Source organism: Syngnathus typhle, linkage group LG2 (assembly GCF_033458585.1).
Source record: "Syngnathus typhle isolate RoL2023-S1 ecotype Sweden linkage group LG2, RoL_Styp_1.0, whole genome shotgun sequence".
In the NCBI taxonomy this organism is placed as follows: domain Eukaryota; kingdom Metazoa; phylum Chordata; class Actinopteri; order Syngnathiformes; family Syngnathidae; genus Syngnathus; species Syngnathus typhle.
In genome coordinates, this window is record NC_083739.1 from 16,458,447 (window position 1) to 16,477,536 (window position 19,090).

At 40.3% G+C, this 19,090-nt stretch overlaps 2 protein-coding genes across 4 annotated transcripts in view; one reads left to right on the plus strand and one right to left on the minus strand.

Annotated features, from left to right (window-relative positions):
• Positions 1-14,355, minus strand: part of cacna1db (calcium channel, voltage-dependent, L type, alpha 1D subunit, b) — a 41,506-nt gene extending 27,151 nt beyond the window's left edge. For 2 of the 3 annotated variants that reach the window (XM_061297402.1, XM_061297393.1), the window contains exons 1-4: positions 13,566-14,355; positions 7,880-8,348; positions 7,044-7,149; positions 26-165 (exon numbers count right to left, since the gene is read on the minus strand). In XM_061297402.1, coding sequence (XP_061153386.1) covers positions 26-165; positions 7,044-7,149; positions 7,880-8,348; positions 13,566-13,611 — 761 coding nt within the window. In that variant the 5' untranslated portion in view covers positions 13,612-14,355. Of the gene's footprint in view, positions 1-25; positions 166-7,043; positions 7,150-7,879; positions 8,349-10,369; positions 10,655-13,565 lie in introns of those variants that run through there. The other variant, XM_061297382.1, reaches the window with a different exon arrangement.
• On the plus strand, positions 11,932-18,455 carry dcp1a (decapping mRNA 1A). The gene is made up of 9 exons (XM_061297452.1): positions 11,932-12,116; positions 12,678-12,718; positions 12,826-12,953; positions 14,863-14,929; positions 15,573-15,711; positions 15,993-16,079; positions 16,315-16,914; positions 17,010-17,225; positions 17,443-18,455. Exons 1-9 carry the CDS (start codon positions 11,985-11,987, stop codon positions 17,521-17,523), a joined length of 1,491 nt encoding a protein of 496 aa, XP_061153436.1. The 5' UTR covers positions 11,932-11,984; the 3' UTR covers positions 17,524-18,455.
• Positions 18,456-19,090: the final 635 nt, after the last annotated feature.

Below are 19,090 nucleotides of genomic sequence, written 5' to 3' on the forward strand. Positions count from 1 at the left end.
ATCAAAAAGAAAAATGAAAACTCACCCTACTATGACGATGACAAAGTCCAGCATGTTCCAGCCATTTCTGACGTAGGAGTTCTGGTGCATGACCAGACCATAGGCAATAATCTTCAAAAATGTCTCAATAGTGAAAATGATCAGGAAGGCATATTCGACTGTTTCCTGTTAACAGAGTGGAAGCAAAAGGAAAATGGGGATGGATTTTTTGTTTAAATTCTTTCAGTTAATATTTCTTTTTATTTTTCTTTTTTTTTATGGACAACCAGTGTATGGATGGATGGAAAATTACCAACAGCAAAGATGTTTCCTTCAAAGCATATTTCAAAGATCAGGCTTGAACAATCTACAAGTTTCCATGGCAACTCGGTTGGGTAATAGAGACAGGTGTCTGAACTTGGACGATCCTGCACACAATCTACTTTTTTTGTGTTTATGTCGTCGGTCCGATTTGCGTTCTCTCTCACAGAGAACACCTTCATTGTTGTATTCGCCTCCATGAGCACTTGTCTTTCTGCTTCTCCCACACACACACACACACACACGCACATACACTCATTCTCTGTGTTCATGTCTGCATTATGCCATGCAAAAGGGTCAGCGAGTTGGCAGCTTTACAGGCCCATTAAGCTAAGCACTTGTGCTGATTTAGATGACGTAAACACAGCAAGTGCTCTTGAATGGGACGTGGTCATTCACGGGCAGTAAACAGACAGCTCTGTTTAAGACACGTCATCTCAAATCCTTTATAGGTAAATGTCTTCCAGTGGCCCCATTTAAAAACATGCCACTGCAGACTCTTTTTTGAAGACAAAATAACAGGAAATTGATTAAAAAGTAACTGAATCCTCCAACTAAAAACTTTATCAACGTTTTGGCTGTGAGTCGCGTAGAAATTACAATGAGGTTGATGCTGAGATTTCCCGGCTGTGTTGTGATTGTGTTTACACTCGCTCTGAAATATCTGCTCGTCAACTTGTTGAACTGCGGACACAGTATGAGCCAAAGTGTGGAGATTACAAGAGACCACAAACGATGCAGTCACATGACCACTAATGTGCTGATACATATATACAAATGAATGGTGCCCTATTTTCATGCCCAGCACAAGTCTAGCACAAAACCAGTCCAACTGATGCATGGGTTTTCTTTATTTTGGTATTTTCTCAGACGCAATTACAAAGAGATGTTTGCGCCGTTGTGAGCGTGAACACGGCCAACTTGTTTTCCAGCTAATTGAAGCTCCTCAATCCCTTTAAATTCAGCACAGGAGAGGTGAGCGGTCTCCACGGCAGAAACATAAACGGAATCGCTGGAGCCCGATTCAGGAGAACACACACAAAAAACAGCAATCATCTCATTTTATATTTGATAAATCAACGCTCCTAAAGTCATAGGATCAACCATAATTTTCAAGAAAATATTAGCACAAAAATGCACGAGTTCAAGCCACAGTCATGCGTGACATTGTGGGGTGTGGAAACCAATGGATGTGAAGATCAAGAAAGTGAGATGAGAAGAAGATTATATAAGGTTTGTGAGTCAAGCACACTCGTAGTCATTTTTTATGCACTCCAGTCAATACAACTACAATAATAAACATACTTTTGAATTAATACTTCTCTGAGAGAGCCCATCAGTTGAGCATTAGAACCTTTTTAAGGGCAGAATCTTGGCTACTTTCTGGGAGCAGCTGTATTTTTTACAGTATTTTCCTTATGAGACCATCCAGCCTTTGCATTATATTTTGAAGGAATACGCAAATGAAGATGGGGGGGAAAAATCTTCACACATAATCACAGTAATCTCCTTGTGAGCCATATAGTACAGCTGTAGTCAGGATACGGTTGCCATGGAAATAAGGCTTCTTTTTTTTAAATATGTGTGGGCACTGAATGAGACTTGAACCTGGGACAGTCAAGAAAGATGAGTCCCTGCAATAACGCTTGACGGAATAACCGTGAAGTTCCATACTATTTCTTTGCAAAAACGTTATTTGCAGTGGGAACCAAAATAATTTTTGCTGCTTTTCTTTAATCTTTAGCTTCCATGACTTCAAGATGATCTAAATCTTCACTAATGACAACAAAACGCAGGCTTGGACCCTCATTGCTGAGAGAAAGAAAAGCAGCTTAATTGATTTAAGGAGGAGCAGCGCATCGTGTAAGCCTTCAAATCCTCTCTTTTGGGAAACGCACAAGAAATTCCGCTTACTAGGGCCAAAGCCAGGACAAAGTACAGCAGAGGATAAATGAAATGTCCTAGATATTTTTTTGCACATGAATCCTGAATGAGTCGTGAATAGTGGTTGTAGTGGCACAGCAAAAAGAAGGAAACATTTGTATTTTGCTGAAGGACCCCCTCCCCCTCCCCCTTACAGATGTGTATTTGCAGCATTTAAAGTTAATGAGGTAATGAATTGTTGTAAACATGATTGACTGGTGTTTGTACAAGCACCAGTGTTTTAGTTATACAGCACTCCTAGGCCCCATTCTTCTCATTACAGGGCACTGCATCAACCAGATAATTTAAAAGATATTCTTTTAACATTTGAGTGAATTATTTACAGTTATTCTATAATGCAAGAAATAAAATAACCCCCTCAAGTGCCGATCACATTGTCATATCTATACGGCTGTTAGCCACCAGGGAACGTATATAGATGGTACCAGCAGATTGCTTGGGTATGTTGTAATGTGTTAAGTGTTTTAGTCAATGAGTGTATTTTTTAAGATAACCATCTTTTACACGCACTGTTTATATGTGAAAAGATTGATGTGATTGCTGTCAGTCAATATGTGCACTACGATTGACTGGAAATCAATTCAGCATGTACAAGTCCTCTCGCCCCAACGTCAACTGGGATAGAAAAATGAATGGATGGATAGCAAACCATCATTTAAATAAAATAAAATAATTTGGGGGAAATTTGTTATCACATTAATTATAGTATCTACTGTAATTGGTGGTGTTTAAAAGCAGAGTAGGAGAAGAGAAGAGGAGGACAAAAGTAATCTACTCGCATTTAAACAAATCTGGTAGCAACACGAATGAACTGGCGGTGTTTAAACAAATCTTTATTTACAAATTTATTTTATTTTATTTTATTTTATTTACGGGTTTTTTCTTTCTTTTTTTTTTAGTTTATTTAGTTTTAGGGTGACTTGACGCTAACCAAACACACTCAAATATATTATAAGCAACAGAGCATTGTCTGCAACGTGAGAATGACTATGATTTTATTTTCATTTTCTTAAGGGGCTTTTCGATTCAATCCGAGGCCAACAAGCTTGGCCTTTACACTAAAGTGTGAACATGCATCTGCACTCATTGGACTGAAAGGCTGGCATTACCACACAAACACACTGGTTCACTTGCTGCCACTAACCTCAGTGACAATAACTGAAGCTGACACAACACTCAATGCTTTGTGACTCTCCTGGTATACTTTGCTTCGTATTACTCAGAGCTGTGATGTTAGCCTCATGGTGTAAACAAGTAGTCATTCCAGCTTTCTGGATATAAGAGTATAAAACTCTTTGAGGAAAAACAGCAAAATGTCGGTTCCAAATAAAATGACACATTTAGAGAAGCTTTTTTATTGGACAGCAACTCATTTTCCTTTTCGTTGAATGAACAGAAGGAGCGTCATCACAGCTTGACCACTTCAAATGTGTCACATCTGTGCAACTCCACTAACCCTCCAAAATTCGAAACCGTTTGGAAATGTCCTTTCCTCTTTCATGATGAACATAACTCCAACATTACCATCATCATCATTGATTATCATTTGTATGGAGTGTGCTGGGAAAACGTACGGAAGGCGACTCAAGCAGGCAGCCAGCAGCCTAATCAGCTCCTATTAGATTGTGTTCTCATTAGCCACAATGAGATGAAAGGCCGAGCAAAGCAGCAGTGCGCGTGGTTACTGCTGAACATGGCAGCATGCTCATAATATCATGACAATGATGATGATAAGTTACAGTATTTAATGGTACACCTGTGTGTTCAATAGCTACACAAACCATTCATAATTAAAGTGCTGCTTGAAAAAGACAATAAGACACATGTACTGTTTTCCTTCTCTCAAAGAATAACCTCAAATCTTTATCTCAGATTTTGATTGCAAAATGAGTCCATGTTGATATTTTTTTCTGATATCAATATTAGATCGGGACACCTTTAGTTATTTGCTGTTTTGCACAGGATCACAATAGGAATGAGATGCTACCAGTTTACAACAATGGAGGAAAATGTGTCCACGAACATTATAAGGGGGCACATTTGATACAAGATGAAATGGAAGAAAATGGACTGCAGGAGCAAGAGGGAGACTTCCGAGCTAAACCACAGCAACAGCGTCACTTCACATTAGCTTCTTTAATTGTTCATTGATTTTCACCTTGTGAGACAATCAAGGGATTCGTCCATCTATTTTCTACTATCCCATTACGTGATTCTTTAAGTTACACACTTCAACATTTTAGGATGAACACATAGGATTTCTTCAATATCATCACTCTTACGTCCTGTATTGTGACGTGAGACATGATGCCATTCTCATGCTCTTCATTCCTCCATCCCTTTTCCTGCCCTCATTCTTTCTCCTCATGCATGATTTTAATTACTTTTCCTAGCAGTACTTTTTCTTTTACCATCCTCCTCAAGCCTCATTAGTGTCTCCTCTGACTTCTCTTGCTTTCTTGGGGGCTCTTTTGGAAATCTCTTGGACAAGCTGCCTTCAACCTGACATACTTGTTGACAGCCCTGTTCATGCACACTCCACTCCAATCAAGTCGTCATGGTGACAGTTGCCTCGAAAGCCTGCTGTGCTTGTAAACAAGGTGAAGGAGAGTGCAGACCTACTCTGAGGTCCAACACACAAAAATAATCAATTGAAGTAAAGACGGAAAATAGTTATATAATATAGTTATATAAGAAAAATAGTGACCAGTGTTATGCGTACACAAAAACTGACGCAAACTTGGCACAGCAAATCATCTTGTGGACAAATTCATCCTACAGGCAGCGAATGAAGTTGTCATTTGTCACGCACAGCACAAACTTGTTCAATTTATACATTGCCGAGATGTTTAGCCAGTCAGCCACTGTCATTCATTCTTAATCTGGCTGTTCAACAATACCAATTACAGCTCAGGGAAATTACTTGCATGGCACAATGGCAAACAATTTGACATGAAAAATGATAAGAAAAATATTTTTTTATTTGCTATCTAGACAGCCAAAGTGCAGGATTTTAATGGATAATAAATTAGGAATAATAAGGAAATAATTTGGGAACAGTGTCACCGAACAAATCCTCTCCTAGTTGTTGGACAGATGCTCGTCTGCAGTCTGACTATTGCTGTGGTGCCCTAAACCTCATTTGCCCAACATTCAAATTAACTTATCATCTGGAATTTATTTTCTAATAAGGCTCAATGCAACAATTCTAACTGACCTACATTTCTGTAGTGCACAAAGTGTGTGTGTGTGCATGTGTGTGTGTGTGTGTGTTTAAGGAGCTCATAAAGCTCTCTGACTAAAATCTGCTGTTGACTAGTGTTGTCATATGGAATTCTATAAAATTGTCATGAGCATATCTATTCATGGCTCATCATATTTCTATTTCCAAAAGTGTTTAATACTGTGTTTACATTACCAAACACACACAGAGGGAAAAATACACACGTGTTGGTCAAAGCCATATGCTGCTTAGTGTGACTCTCATTTCCTCTTCCCTCTAAACCTTTAATCCCCGACCGGGAAAATGATGCAATCTGACTATTGGTTCTGAGAATCACACATGCAAAATCACATGCAAACAAACCAAAGACGTCACATACATACAAACCCACGGGTGAGGGAGGGGCGCACGTGCTGCAGGTTTACACATGGCACAAATGGGCAAACAACCATCCACACTCACATTGGCAACTAAGGACGATTAGAGTCTGTTTTCTCATCGACCCTTCATGGGAACGATATTTGACAAAAGTGTCATCATATTTGTGGTCGCAAAGCTGATGATTATCGGCTTTGTTGCCAACAACGAGCTTGCCCCGACTTCCTACTTGACGATAAAGGGGACCTACCTAACGCGGGTTGCATCATGCCTGTTGCATATATGTAGATAGATAGATCGTAGGGGAGCTGGAGCCTATCCCAGCTGACATCGGGCAAAAGGCAGACTACACCTTGAACTGGTCGCCAGCCAGTCGCAGGACACGTATAGAGACGAATAACCAGTCACACAGCACCACTGTGCGGGAATTGATACCACGCTGCCCACACACCAGTATTTCTGCTAAGAATTCTGTTTTCAAAATTCAAACAAATTAGAGAAATGATGAAATAGAGCTCATGTCCCTGAGAGATGTGCTCAAGTTCACTTTCACTCTCATGGACACACATGCACACACACACACACACACACACACACAGTGTGCATTGTGATGTGATGATGTGTGCACACACACACATACGTACTATACACACAAAGTGAGTAATCCCCATCTGTTGATGAAACATGCAATGTTTCTCTGTGCACAACTAGCAATTCCTCTTGGTCTACTGAGACACTCACTTCCTACAAGGCTCAGAGACCAAAGCAAACACTGACTGAATGGTTTTCTAAGGAGATGTAGAATCTGCCTATAAAAAAGCAACTGATCTATCCATCCATTGTCTATCCCACTTATCCTGTTTAGGACTCATGGGGAGCTGGAGGTTATCTCAGCTGACTATAACTTGAACTAGTCGCCAGTCAATCATAGGCCACACATGACTGTTCACTCTCTTATTTATACCTATGGGTAATTTAGAGCCAAAATCGAACCCTACATCTATATATTTGAAATGTGTGAGGCAGAGGGAGGCAGAGAAAAACACATGAATCAATCAATAGTTGACTGATTGACAGTATGACTTGATCCTGAAAGGCAAATCTGTTCCGCTACAAAGACCACATGCATTTGTCATGTAACAGTTTAGCCATTACATCACTACCCACATTGTATACTTTTCTGCTGTACAGTACTTACCAGCTCTTGGTTGGTAGAATTGGAGTCATCTCCAGGGAAAGGGATGTAGATGGCTAAGGCCACGCAGTTGGCAAAAATAGACAGCAGTATAAATATATCGAATGGTCTGAAAGTCAAATGGTTAAGGAAGGTTTTTAACCACACTGAAGTATATGAAAAATAAATTGATAAGATAAGAATGGAACTCATTTGAGCGCATAGCTACAACAATGTTGGAACATCAAAATCAGTTTGGATTAACAGCATATTGCACAGAAAAGTCTATACCCACATCCAGATTAAAATGGAACGTGTTCGGTTTGTTTGTCTTCTGATTTCATTACTTCCAACTTCATTTTGCACTTGTGGGGTCCTCCAGAGTTGTCCATACAAAAAACCATCACAGCTACCTAAAGTGCAAAACAACCACTGGCGGAGCAAGGATTTTTTCTTTGAGGGGGGCTTGAGGGGCAAGGATGTCTCAGTAGGGCTGCAAAACAAACCACAAAAAAAACGCAGTCCCAAAATTTTGTCAGATAACACTCATAAAGATTCGTGACATGTTCCCTTGGGCATGAGTGCAAATGTGAATTTGGGAAAAATACCCAAAAGTCAATGAGCTGGTCCATGAGTATTTCAAGGGGGGTTCCAGTGCCCCTGCGGGCCCACCTCTAGCTCCACCACTGGAAACAACCTCTGTTTTTTGGTAAATATTGTCTCCTGTTTTAGATGCACAGTTCATAGCTCTCCCTCCCCTCCTCAGTTAGAATAATGCAGGAATATTATTTTACTCACTGATTTTCAGTCAAATTGTCATTATTTTGTCAACAACCACAACAACCAAATTGAAAGGATACTTCCACTCCACCAGGCTGATGCAGGCCCTGCGGATGGGGTTGTTGAGGGTGAGGCAGAACAACGCTCTGGGTGGCCTGCTGTTAGTGGACCCGCCCTGTTTTTTGCTCTTGGCATACTGCTGCCTCTTTCTCTGTGCCAATGAGCCGACAGGAGCCGCTCCGGTGGCGCATGGTGTGCGCTGTGGACTCAAGTCAACCTTTGCAACATCGCCCTGTGCTTGGCGAGCAGCGTTAATGGCCGCATGCCAAGCAAGAACCGGGCTGACAGCGGAACCGGTGCCACCGGGTAGATGGGCGCCACTCTTTGCTCCCAGTAGGCCGTAAGACGAGCCGACGGGCTTTCCACTGCTGGCGGGTGCGTGCAGGGACTCAGGTGGGCTGAGTTGGTGGAGATGAGTTTGGCTTTCTGACCAAAGGGCTGAGGCATCAGCAGAGGAAGTGGTCTTTTTGTTGCTGGCATACTGTGCCCCTATAAAGACAGCAAGCGAGAAAGAGGCGATACATTAGCAAATAAATATGCAATACCTTCAACAATCATGCTAACCAATAACAACATTTGTGCAATGAACAATGCTTGCAGGTTAGCAAGCATCAAATGAATTTTTATATTGCATTTTGAAAGCCATATCTAAGGGTAATAACCAAGTAATGCAAAATGGACAAAATTGGACAATGTAACACTTATTTTAATGAGAAAGATACAGTAAATTAAATCAGAATTTGAATAAAAAAATAATTGTAGTTTCCACGCTCTCATAAGTGAAATTACACCAACCAGACGCAGCCATGTAGAGCAACAGTATTGTTTGCAATCCTTAGAAATGATTTTTCCAAGTTGCAATATGTCAGACGCATTTGTTAACTGTGCTCATATTGTTGGAGCATTAATGGAGCCCAGTTCCAAACTGCATATGCCAGTCATGCTTCAAAAGGCCCACTTCACACCCAGTGAAGCGGCTGAATCCAAGTGAAATGGACCATCGTGAAAAAAACACACACTTAGCCAACTCTTCGCCTCCACACTAATTGATTCAGCACCGCACATTTACAGACGTACTGCAACAGAAAAACTGTGACCTTGTATCGTATTTTGAGGCTCCACATATACTGCAATGTCTGAACCATAAGAATTAGTGAGATCGTCAACACAGATGCAGATTCCCACAAAGAGAAGAGAGTGTGAATTATTTTTTATCTTAAAAGGCTGTTGGTAACACTTTCTCAACACTTTCTTTCTCGCTATTGGTACATATAAAACACATACGTATTTCATGATTTTCAAGGCCATAAAACCACACTCCAGTCCTGCCGCAGCAGTCATATGCTCGATCTGGTTGGCCAATGCCACACTTCAACCACCAATGCAAACAGACCAGAACATTGCCGAGAGAAAATAAATTATTTAATGGGATCCTTGACTAAATGTAACATTTTCTTACAAGGAGACTCTCTATATAGCTCTGTGGAAAGCAATTGTATGTTTTCTAATAGAACTTTACATTCCACCAAATCAAAAGCATACCGCTGTCCCTTGAGCTTTCACGCTTGACACAAATAATAAAACGATGTGGTGTGGCGTGAGCATGGGGGAGCAAAGAGGACCGTCTGCATGAATGGATGAGCGAGTCATTAAAATCAATGTAAACTGAGCGTTAAAAAAAACGGTGCCCTTGACTCATCTCTTTGGCACACAGGAGCTATAGTTCTGTAATGTTATGTCATCCCAAAAATGAGTCTTCAAATCATAATGAGTCTAAAACATATATGCTGCGGCTATTCAACCGACAACTGGAATGCAAATGGAGCAAGAAGAAGCTCTGACATTCAATAAAAAACATCACTCAAAGTATTTCCAATTGGACTTATCATTTTCAGGGTCACAGGGAAGAGTCTATCTCAGCTGACTACGTGCACCCTGGACTAGTCACTAGGGCACAAATAGCTACAGACAATCATTCACACTGAGTTAGAACTGAATCCACGCTGCCTGCAGAGTTCACTCTCTCAGAAAAACACCTTGCAGTAAATCATACAAGGTGGTTTTGTTGAACAGTAAATCAAATCTTACATGCTTTTCCCCAAATGGAGAGTCATTACATAAAATACTAGAACAATTTATCACATTTAGTCTAAGGTTTTACAATTTTAGATCACTTATCTTCCTCTCTTGTACACGGTATCGGAGTGTATAAATGTAATTTGTGTGCGCGTGTGTGTAGTTGTGAAAACCGCTGGATAATAACTGGTCATCACTTTTCTGCGAGGCAGGTCGCGCCTTTGCAAGGTGTTGCAAAATTAAGTCCGTTCATTTCAAATGACACTATATAGGAAAAGACGGCATCAAAAAGTAATGTCAAAATTTGTAAAATATTGTACAGCTCTTCTTTCCTAACGCAGGCGCGCGCACATCCCCTCGCACATAAGCACGCACACAGAAGAGCGCACCAACTCTCCTCCGTTTTTCAAAAAAAAAAAAATCTATATTATTACCTTCTGACAGTTCATCTTCTTCTTGCATCCTCGAATCCACATGGAAATGCTCCACGTCAGATCCAACTCATCGTTGGAGAGTATATCCGAGGCTAACCTGAGTTATATTGCCAACATTTTCCGAGCGCGGAAGCTTGCGAGGAGCGACAATCATGCTGGCCACATCCGGGTGTCTGTGCGCACATTAACCGGGAGGAGGGTAGCGCAACCTCAGCCCACTTTTGCCAACGAACCCGAACAACCCTTAGCCACTCAGTCAGCTGTTGGCCATAACTGGAGAAAATTGCAATATGCCGCACGATTGGACATGCATGGAAATGAATACACACTTACATTTTTCTGCACCTGTTGCTGTTTCGAAATAAGGTGTATAATAATCAGAGAATGTTCACGGATCATAGAAAATTCCAACGTTTTGGTAAATTAAAAATAACTACCAAAGGTTTTGCTTGACGAAACGGTAGAAGACGCCCCCACACTTGGCTTTGAGACAGAGACAAACACGGATCCTTTTTCTCTCATTTGTTTTCACTTAACCATGGATTTACCCCCCCTATATGTATCATTTTTTAACAGAAGCCCAAAACTCTTTTAATAATCTCTTGGTATATCTTTACCGAACTGTTCTGTGTTCAAAGACCTGATAAATAAACACATTATGATTGTTATAAAATTGGGAATTATTCTCTCTCAAAATAAAGAACTTACCCCTCAGGGGTCTTCCTCTTACAATGAATGGCATTCTGTCACCTGCCTTCCCATTGAGGCCTCATAGTGCCTCGCTGAGCTTTCACTGTGCTGCTTTTCCAGAGAAAATGAGTTGTCCGAGCCGTGCTGGAAGGTTACCAGTGATTGGATTACCTGTGCCTGGATGAGGGATAACCGGTTGCACATAATCCTTCCATTATAATCCCTGCTCCAGTGTCCTCTCAACAGAAAAAGTGAAGCAGACACAGCTGTAGCTCCACTGGGGCAAGGCAGACTGTGCATTGAGCAAATGTTCTAAATTATTATGGTTACCATGCATTGATTGGGTGCATTTTCCATCATTGTATTGATTGGGTGGATTTTCCATAATTGTAACTGTGTTTCCAAATGCAAACATGTGTATTGTGGGAAAAACCTGCCACTGTAACTCATCCACAGAGTGCAAGTGATAGCATTTTTTCATAATGTAGTGTTTATGAAAAAAATGTATCACTTGATGCAGGATGGTTTTAAGGTGACAGCTACTAGAAAAAGAGAAAGAAAGAAAGAAAGAAAGAAAGAAAGAAAGAAAGAAAGAAAGAAAGAAAGAAAGAAAGAAAGAAAGAAAGAAAGAAAGAAAGAAAGAAAGAAAGAAAGAAAGAAAGAAAGAAAGAAAGAAAGAAAGAAAGAAAGAAAGAAAGAAAGAAAGAAAGAAAGGAAGAAAGAAAGAAAAGAAAGTATTGCAGTGCATTCTTGCGGTGTTTTGTAATATTTAACCATTAACATTTATTTGAGCAAAAATCTAAAATATATTTTTTTAGACTTGTGTGTACTGGATTATTTTGAAAACCATTTACTTCCGGTTAGTGCGGAAGTCAAAGGTGTCCCTCTGAAATGCGTCCGTGCGGGAGCAATATTTGCATCCAAGATGGACACCGCAAATGCTGGACATACGATGAGTTTAGCGGCTCTCCAGAGACAAGACCCATACATCAACACGTTGCTTGACGTTACCGGCCAGGTGGCCCTCTACAACTTCAACTCCAAAGTCAACGAATGGGTGAGTTTGTGAAACAAAAACGAGAAAGAGAGCGAGGAAATAAGCCCGGACATCAGAAAATTAACGTGTCGAAGCTAACGCTGGATCAAAACGACACTGCGAGCTGTGTTGAATTCCCTGGACTACACTTTATGTGTTTGAATGGCATTGATACATTTCGCAATATCAGCAACTGTTATGCACTACGTGTTGAGGTTTTGTATTGCGATCAATAATCAGTTACGGGAATTTGGGGTTCCAGACTGCTGGGAAATGAAAAGTTGGGAACTGTCAATTTTTTCGTGGAAAGTTAGTTAAAAAAAATCACGATGGACACAGTACTGTATATTAGGCACCATATTATAATACCAGGCAGTGATTATCAAATAGTATAACGATTTACATTGAAGATTAGTTGTATCGCTATTCTGCATTTGATTAATTTCATCATGGCATGCGCTGTTAAAATATCTGTACATTAAAGTAAGCATGTCACAAATGTGTTGTGTAATATTCCCGAATTATTTTATTTTAATTTCAAATGATCTAATTCAAATTAACACCACCACTGACTGATTACAGGAAAAGACTGAAATCGAGGGCACCCTGTTTGTCTATACTAGGTAAGAATGTAATCATTTGGATACATTTCTATAGCATCACCATGTGGGCAAACAAAGCCAAACCAGTGGAAAATAAAACCAATGTTTGTGAATGTTGTCCTATCAAGGTCAGCTTCACCTTATCATGGCTTCACCATCATGAACCGACTGAGTTCACAGAACCTGGTCGAGCCAATCAACAAAGACCTGGAGTTCCAGCTGCAGGAGCCTTTCCTTCTCTACAAGAATGGCAACAGTGAGTACTACTGCATACTTAGATACTTCTCTGTAAGTAGAGTCACTCTCAAGGTGACAGGCCATCATCAGGCATATGCAGTAAAGGTTACAGCTTCCAAAAGCGGTTATTTACAAATCAAGTTTTCAATGTCATCTTCTTACATGCTTTATTGATCATTGTTTTCACTGGTCATGCGTTCATGTTTAAATATGGGATTGCCTGCGTACATCCAGGCGCCTATACTATGGCAACCAGGACAAAAAACATCAGTGGGGTGTTATATGAATTATATTAATGATATAATTATATGAAAATGACCTATATTTATTATTAAGGATTTCCATTGGAATTGATTGTCTTCTTAAATCATGCAGTTCCTGTGTTCTTAGTATTTATTGTCATAGATATATTTATCTACTCATTAATTGAACATTTGCCCCAGAAGAAATGAAAATGCTTTGAGACCTTTTTGTCATTTTCTCAAGTGCTGATGAAATGTCACTGCTCCTCTGTGGTAATATCAAGTGCTGTTGCTAAGCTACAAAAAAAAAAGCAGTTGTAATTGTGACATTCCGTATACAGCAAAAAAAAAAAACTCTTGCACAATTATATAATAATGAATTTCAATACCTCTGAAAAGGCCGAATAAACACTTCCCAAGTGTTCTTAGAAACATCTCTTCTTTTTGCTTGTAGTCACTCGGGTGGCTTTAACAGGTGAACTTGTGATGAGACTTCTGGCTTAAAACATCACGCAGGTCCATTATGATTTGGCCCTAATTGTTCCTTTTTATTATTCAACTCTCAGAACTTAAGAAAGTGGCTGACTGTGCTCCCACCAAGGCATTCTATTACAAGTCTGAAGATCAGTTTAAGCAAGGCCACGAATAAAGAATTACAGCGTTTCCCCATTTGTTTGCCTATCAGGAAAAAGAGCATAGCCAGGGTCAAAGTCAGTGGAGATGGAGAGTGCTCCCCCGTTGGGCTTGGTTTGCACTTCAACCTGCCTGATATGGAAGTCATGATGTCACTTCTCATTTAGTTTCAGACTTACTCTGCTTCTCTTCCAGCCTCAATGCAACCACTGCCTTTTTAGTTCCATTGGAATCCCGATAGTAAGATAAAAATTCAATTGAAAAAATGTATTCCTCTGGTTGTTTCTCAGCAGTCCGATTGTTTTGGTATTTTTTCTGGATTAAAAAGAAAAAGACTGACACGAATACTATCTTGAAATTGTCCTGAGGTCTCAGTCGAAGCAAATTAAAAGCTTGATGAGTGAAGATCCAAAAGTCCCAAGTTTAGTCACAGCATGACATCCATATTGTTATTTTTTTATATTCCGTCTGAGGCTGATGTGTACTCAAAGCTGGAGGAAGCTGTTAAGTGAGTGTGTAAATGCACACACATGATCATCCAGTTTACATGGCTCTATTATCCCCTCGGATACAGAAGATGCTATCAGGATGCAAACACCTTGGTTGCTAAGTAACATCAGGCTCCCGAGGGACTTGCGTATGTCAACATGCCCGCATGCACACACACACACACACACACACACACACACACAATATGCTTGAAGATCACGTTTAGTGCAATTAACATCTAATGGAAATACAGAGATTTTACTGCGCTTGACTCAATTCATACACAATTCAACCTCAAGTGAAATAATAAATAATTCCAAGGTCAAGCTGTCACCATCATAGTATTTAGAGCAGAAATGTAGCCTTAAGTCTTAACAAACATTTACTCTGACTGCTGTATGGCTTGAAAACAAAAACAATGTGCAACTTGGGCATGTGGCTAAGAGATACTTGGCTGTAGGCAGGCCACCTCATGAATATGAGAACATGTTTTAAACAATAATGCGAGTATAAAAAAAAAAAAAGTTGAAAGCAATCATATGAGGTGTTTTCTTTTTCTTGCAGTGGGTATCTACAGTATTTGGTTCTATGACAAGAGGGATTGCCATCGCATTTCTCAGCTCATGTTGAAGTAAGTGTGTATTAAATCCTATAAGGATATGCCTAGGTATCACTAGTAGCGTGTTTTTGGGACGATAAGTCACTAAGGAGTATAAGTCACAACAGTCGAAAAATGCACCAGAAGAAGAAGAAAAGCATGCACGTATAAATTGCTCAGCCTTATAAATCAAATATTTTTGCAGGAAATATATTCTACAAAAATAATTACAAAGTACAGTAAAGCTCAAAGAGCATTCCAAATCCCTGGTCCCTAATCGTAGGTGCTTTTGGATATATGCTCCGAGCACGCGCTCCAAATTTTTGGAAACAGAGCCTTGTTTAGATGTACTCTTTGGTTATTCAAAGTCCAGATGGAAGCAATTCATTTTTCTGTAATACCACAAGGTGGCAGCAAATAGCTTTTTATTTTTTTTATTTTTTTAGTGAAGTGCCAGCTCACTTTAGTATCAAATGCCACCAATATATGATGCCAATAGCTAAATTTGCACATGCCAAACTCAATTATTCAGGGTTTCACTGTAGCCACGTAGATAAGGGTCTTCTGCTACTATATCAGGGTAATAAAATCATTGTGTTGGCATTCTTACAAATGCAGTAAGTGTAATTAGGGTCGTGTGTCAACTTTCTCACTCTATGTCACATGTTCGTCTCAGAATTGTCAAACTAGAAGCTGAACATGCCCGAAGGAAATCGCCAGAGAAGGCGGAGCCCCGGCGGCCCAATGGTGTGGCTGAAGCACAGCCCAGGGACATTATGGAGTTGCTTAGCAAAGCCAAGGAGGAATACCAGAAGGTTTGGTGATTCAATAATATTGATGCTTGGCTCTCCAAGTGTGCAAGCATTACATTACCTATGTAGCTGTGTAACAAACAGAATTTAACATTTGACACAAGACAGCACAAATATTTAACACAAACAGTTTGCATCAGATTTCAAAATGCTCTGTATTTTAAGGCTCTGCACTTAATCTTTAATCCCTATTGCTCTCCTAAAATACCTCCTCCTTTCTTTTTTTTTTTTTTTTTTTTTTTTTTGCCAAAACCTCATTGAGCTTGTTTGTGCCTATCATGCAGGCTCAGTCCAGGGATGCTAATGTATCTACAGAGTTGAACGCCACTGGAACTTTAGATCACATCCACAGTTCTCAGCTGCCTGATAAGGTATGCAATCAATTATACATAAATAAATAGGAAAGCAAGTCTCTGCCAATTGAATGACATTTAATAAAATCGTACATCAAATAAACAAGTCGCAAATTCTGGATTGAATAAATTCAATGTTGCAGCTTCTGACCTTTAATTAATAATTACATTTAATTATTTTCATTCACACGCTATTTTTGAATTTCTTTTAATTGTTCACCTAATTGTTCACCTTTTCTTCTTTGCCCATCAGAAAAGTCATACAATGGTCAAGCAGATCACAGTGGAGGAGCTTTTTGGCTCATCCATCCCAAAGGACCCATCTCTGCCAGCCATGCCGACCCAAAACCCCACCACAGCTTCCAGCGAGCCGCCAGTAACTTACCCCCAGAACCACACCTATCCCCCGCCAGTCCACCAAAGCCCCCTTTGTCCTCCCCTCTTTGCCACCCGGGATCCTGGATCAAACCAGGTTCGCCAAGAACACAACGTGCTCCCAGCATCTTATGCACTACATCCAAGCAGTGTTTTCCGGCCTGCGTGCCCCGCGGCCGAGCACCGATCTCACGGCCCACTCTTACCTCTCATGGTGCCACCAGCAGGTTCCCAAGCTCAAACTGTTCCCACTGGCTCTGCAGTGCCATCAGCGGCTTGCCGTGCCTATTTGGAACAAGACCTACTAGTCCAGTCTCTGAATGCGGAAATCCACAAACCCATCCTAGCACCAAATTTCCTGCCGAGCACCCTGGTACCACCCCTCAACTTCCAAGAACGTATGAGGGAACCAGTCCCCCAGCTCACACAAGAGATGGATGCTCTCGCTAAGGCCCCAAACATAATCAAACCTCTATCAGTGAGTTGCCAACCTCTCTTCATCAACACATCAATCAGTTCATTTGTGTTATTCAGAAGGTGCTTTTTTTTTTTTTCTCTCTGTCCTGCTTGCAGACCGTCTCTATGCGTCCCGGTCTTGCACTACCTGGGTCGGATCCTGCTGTGCTTCTGTCACCCAGCGCCTTCCAGCAGTCCCTCAGTAAGGCAGCTGCCGCGATAGTCCCTCCACCCGCCTCAGAACTCCCAAACGCCTCCGGAGGTTCTATGGAGGCCCCACAGCCCTCCTGCAGCAAAGCTCAGCTCCAGAAGGCTCTCATACACCTTATTAAGGTACAGTATTCTCAGAGACGAGTTTTGTGAAAAATGTTAACTATCCTTAACACGAGAGAAGGATAAAAATTATTTCACAGGAGACAAAATGTTCAGGCTAAGACATGCTAAACCAGCGCCGAACTGTTCAAATTATCCGGAAGGTTCTTGAGATGATGACAGGGTTTGGCGACGCTTCCACCCAGTTTCGTAACATGATTATGTTGTCACCATGCAGAATGACCCGACCTTCCTCGGAGCCATTCACGACACGTACCTGCGGAGTCTGTCCAAGGACTTCAGCAACCTGAAGCTCTGACTCTCCAACTCTCAAACATGCCTTTCAAACCACAAGCAGCTCATGTGAGACTGACAACAGACTCTTTGCACGATAGGCCATTGAGTTTTGTCATAGTACAGGAGCACGTCCAGAAGATGGGACTTTATTTCCCCTTCTTTCTCAACCTGATTCATGGCTGAACTTTTAGGCTCTGGACTTTAAATTTTTATTTTTTGACACCTTATCCTATTGGGAGATGCCAATTGTCATTTTTCTTGTTCCAGCTGTGGATACTACAGCAACATAGTTTTGTCTTTATAAATCTCTGTAAATGCAGGGAGCTCTTTGGTGTTTTGTTGTGAACAAACTGAAAAACAAAGTCTAGTTTTTAAAGCTACTTTTCAGAAAGCACACCGATCTAGTTATTTTCCCTCCACTTTCTTTTTTGTTTGTGTCCAGCCAGCCATTACATTTTCAGTACATTTTAAGATAGTGGCTCGGTTGTGGTAATAGTCAGTAAAGCTGGCAGTAAATGATCCAAATGTTTACATTGACTTGGAGTCAAGCAAAATGGATTTTTAGTGAATAGTGTTGTCTATGACTTTAAAATCAGTTGTTAAAATGTTATGCCAGTCATCCCAAATGTCTTAATGTTATATAGGCCAGGAGCGCGACTTGTCACATAACGGAAGTTTTGAACCTAACGTCAAAGAATGTTTTATAGCCAAGTAGCACATGAAGCCCAGATTTTCGTTGAAAAAATGGTGAAAACAAAATGTAGCGATTATTAATCATACAACATATGTATCCACACAGTAATACTTTTAAGGTTTCAGTAGTCAGATGTCCGATTGAGTTAAGTTTTGGAAAACTATAATTATTTTTCTTTTTTCTGACCAAAATGTAGAGGTGTTTTTGTAATTTTTGTTATTCTGGGTATTCTCGTTATTAAAAGAATGTGACAAACATTATTATTATTATTATTATTGCTATCATTATTAGGATTATTACTTTCTCTAAGGGTAATGAGAAGGCTGTTCTTGTAAGTATAAACCATCCATGGTACAATTACATTTTTATATCTTTTAGAATGAATATGAACAGTGTACATTGTGTTATTAAATCACCACCTCCTAATTGTGAAGAAAAGGTTGTCCAACGTTTTACCATTTTGATCAGTAATGAGAAATGCAGATGGCATTTACCTTTTTGTCACCTTGGTAATTAGTTCTGCCAGATGTCCCAGAATACACTGGGATAGCTTGTCAAACCCTCGATCGTATTTTATGTTAGCTTGCTTTGGTCTACAGTGGCCGCTGGGAAACTTAATTTACTCAATTTATTGCGTACTTTTAACCCCAGCGTGAGTAGCTTTGGTGGTGCAGTTTCGGTGTTAACCCACCAAATGTCGCCATGCACATGGAATCATCTGCTATCGCTGCGATCGTGCACCAGTGATGCATAAAATAAATACCTCAATCCGGCCAAGATGCACGGTGTTTCTTTTATTTCTAAACGTGTCAGATTATGGATGGATGGGTGGATAATCAAGCCTTTCATCTGTATAGTAATGCTTTTAAATGCATACACAGGCTCGTTTCCTCAA

What these genes read in the sequence shown, in the direction of transcription:
- dcp1a (XM_061297452.1), top strand. Translation starts at nt 11,985, where the DNA reads ATGGACACCGCAAATGCTGGACATACGATGAGTTTAGCGGCTCTCCAG. An exon ending in ACTCCAAAGTCAACGAATGG is followed by an intron (nt 12,117 to 12,677) that starts GTGAGTTTGTGA and finishes GACTGATTACAG; the next exon opens with GAAAAGACTGAAATCGAGGG. An exon ending in ACCCTGTTTGTCTATACTAG is followed by an intron (nt 12,719 to 12,825) that starts GTAAGAATGTAA and finishes TGTCCTATCAAG; the next exon opens with GTCAGCTTCACCTTATCATG.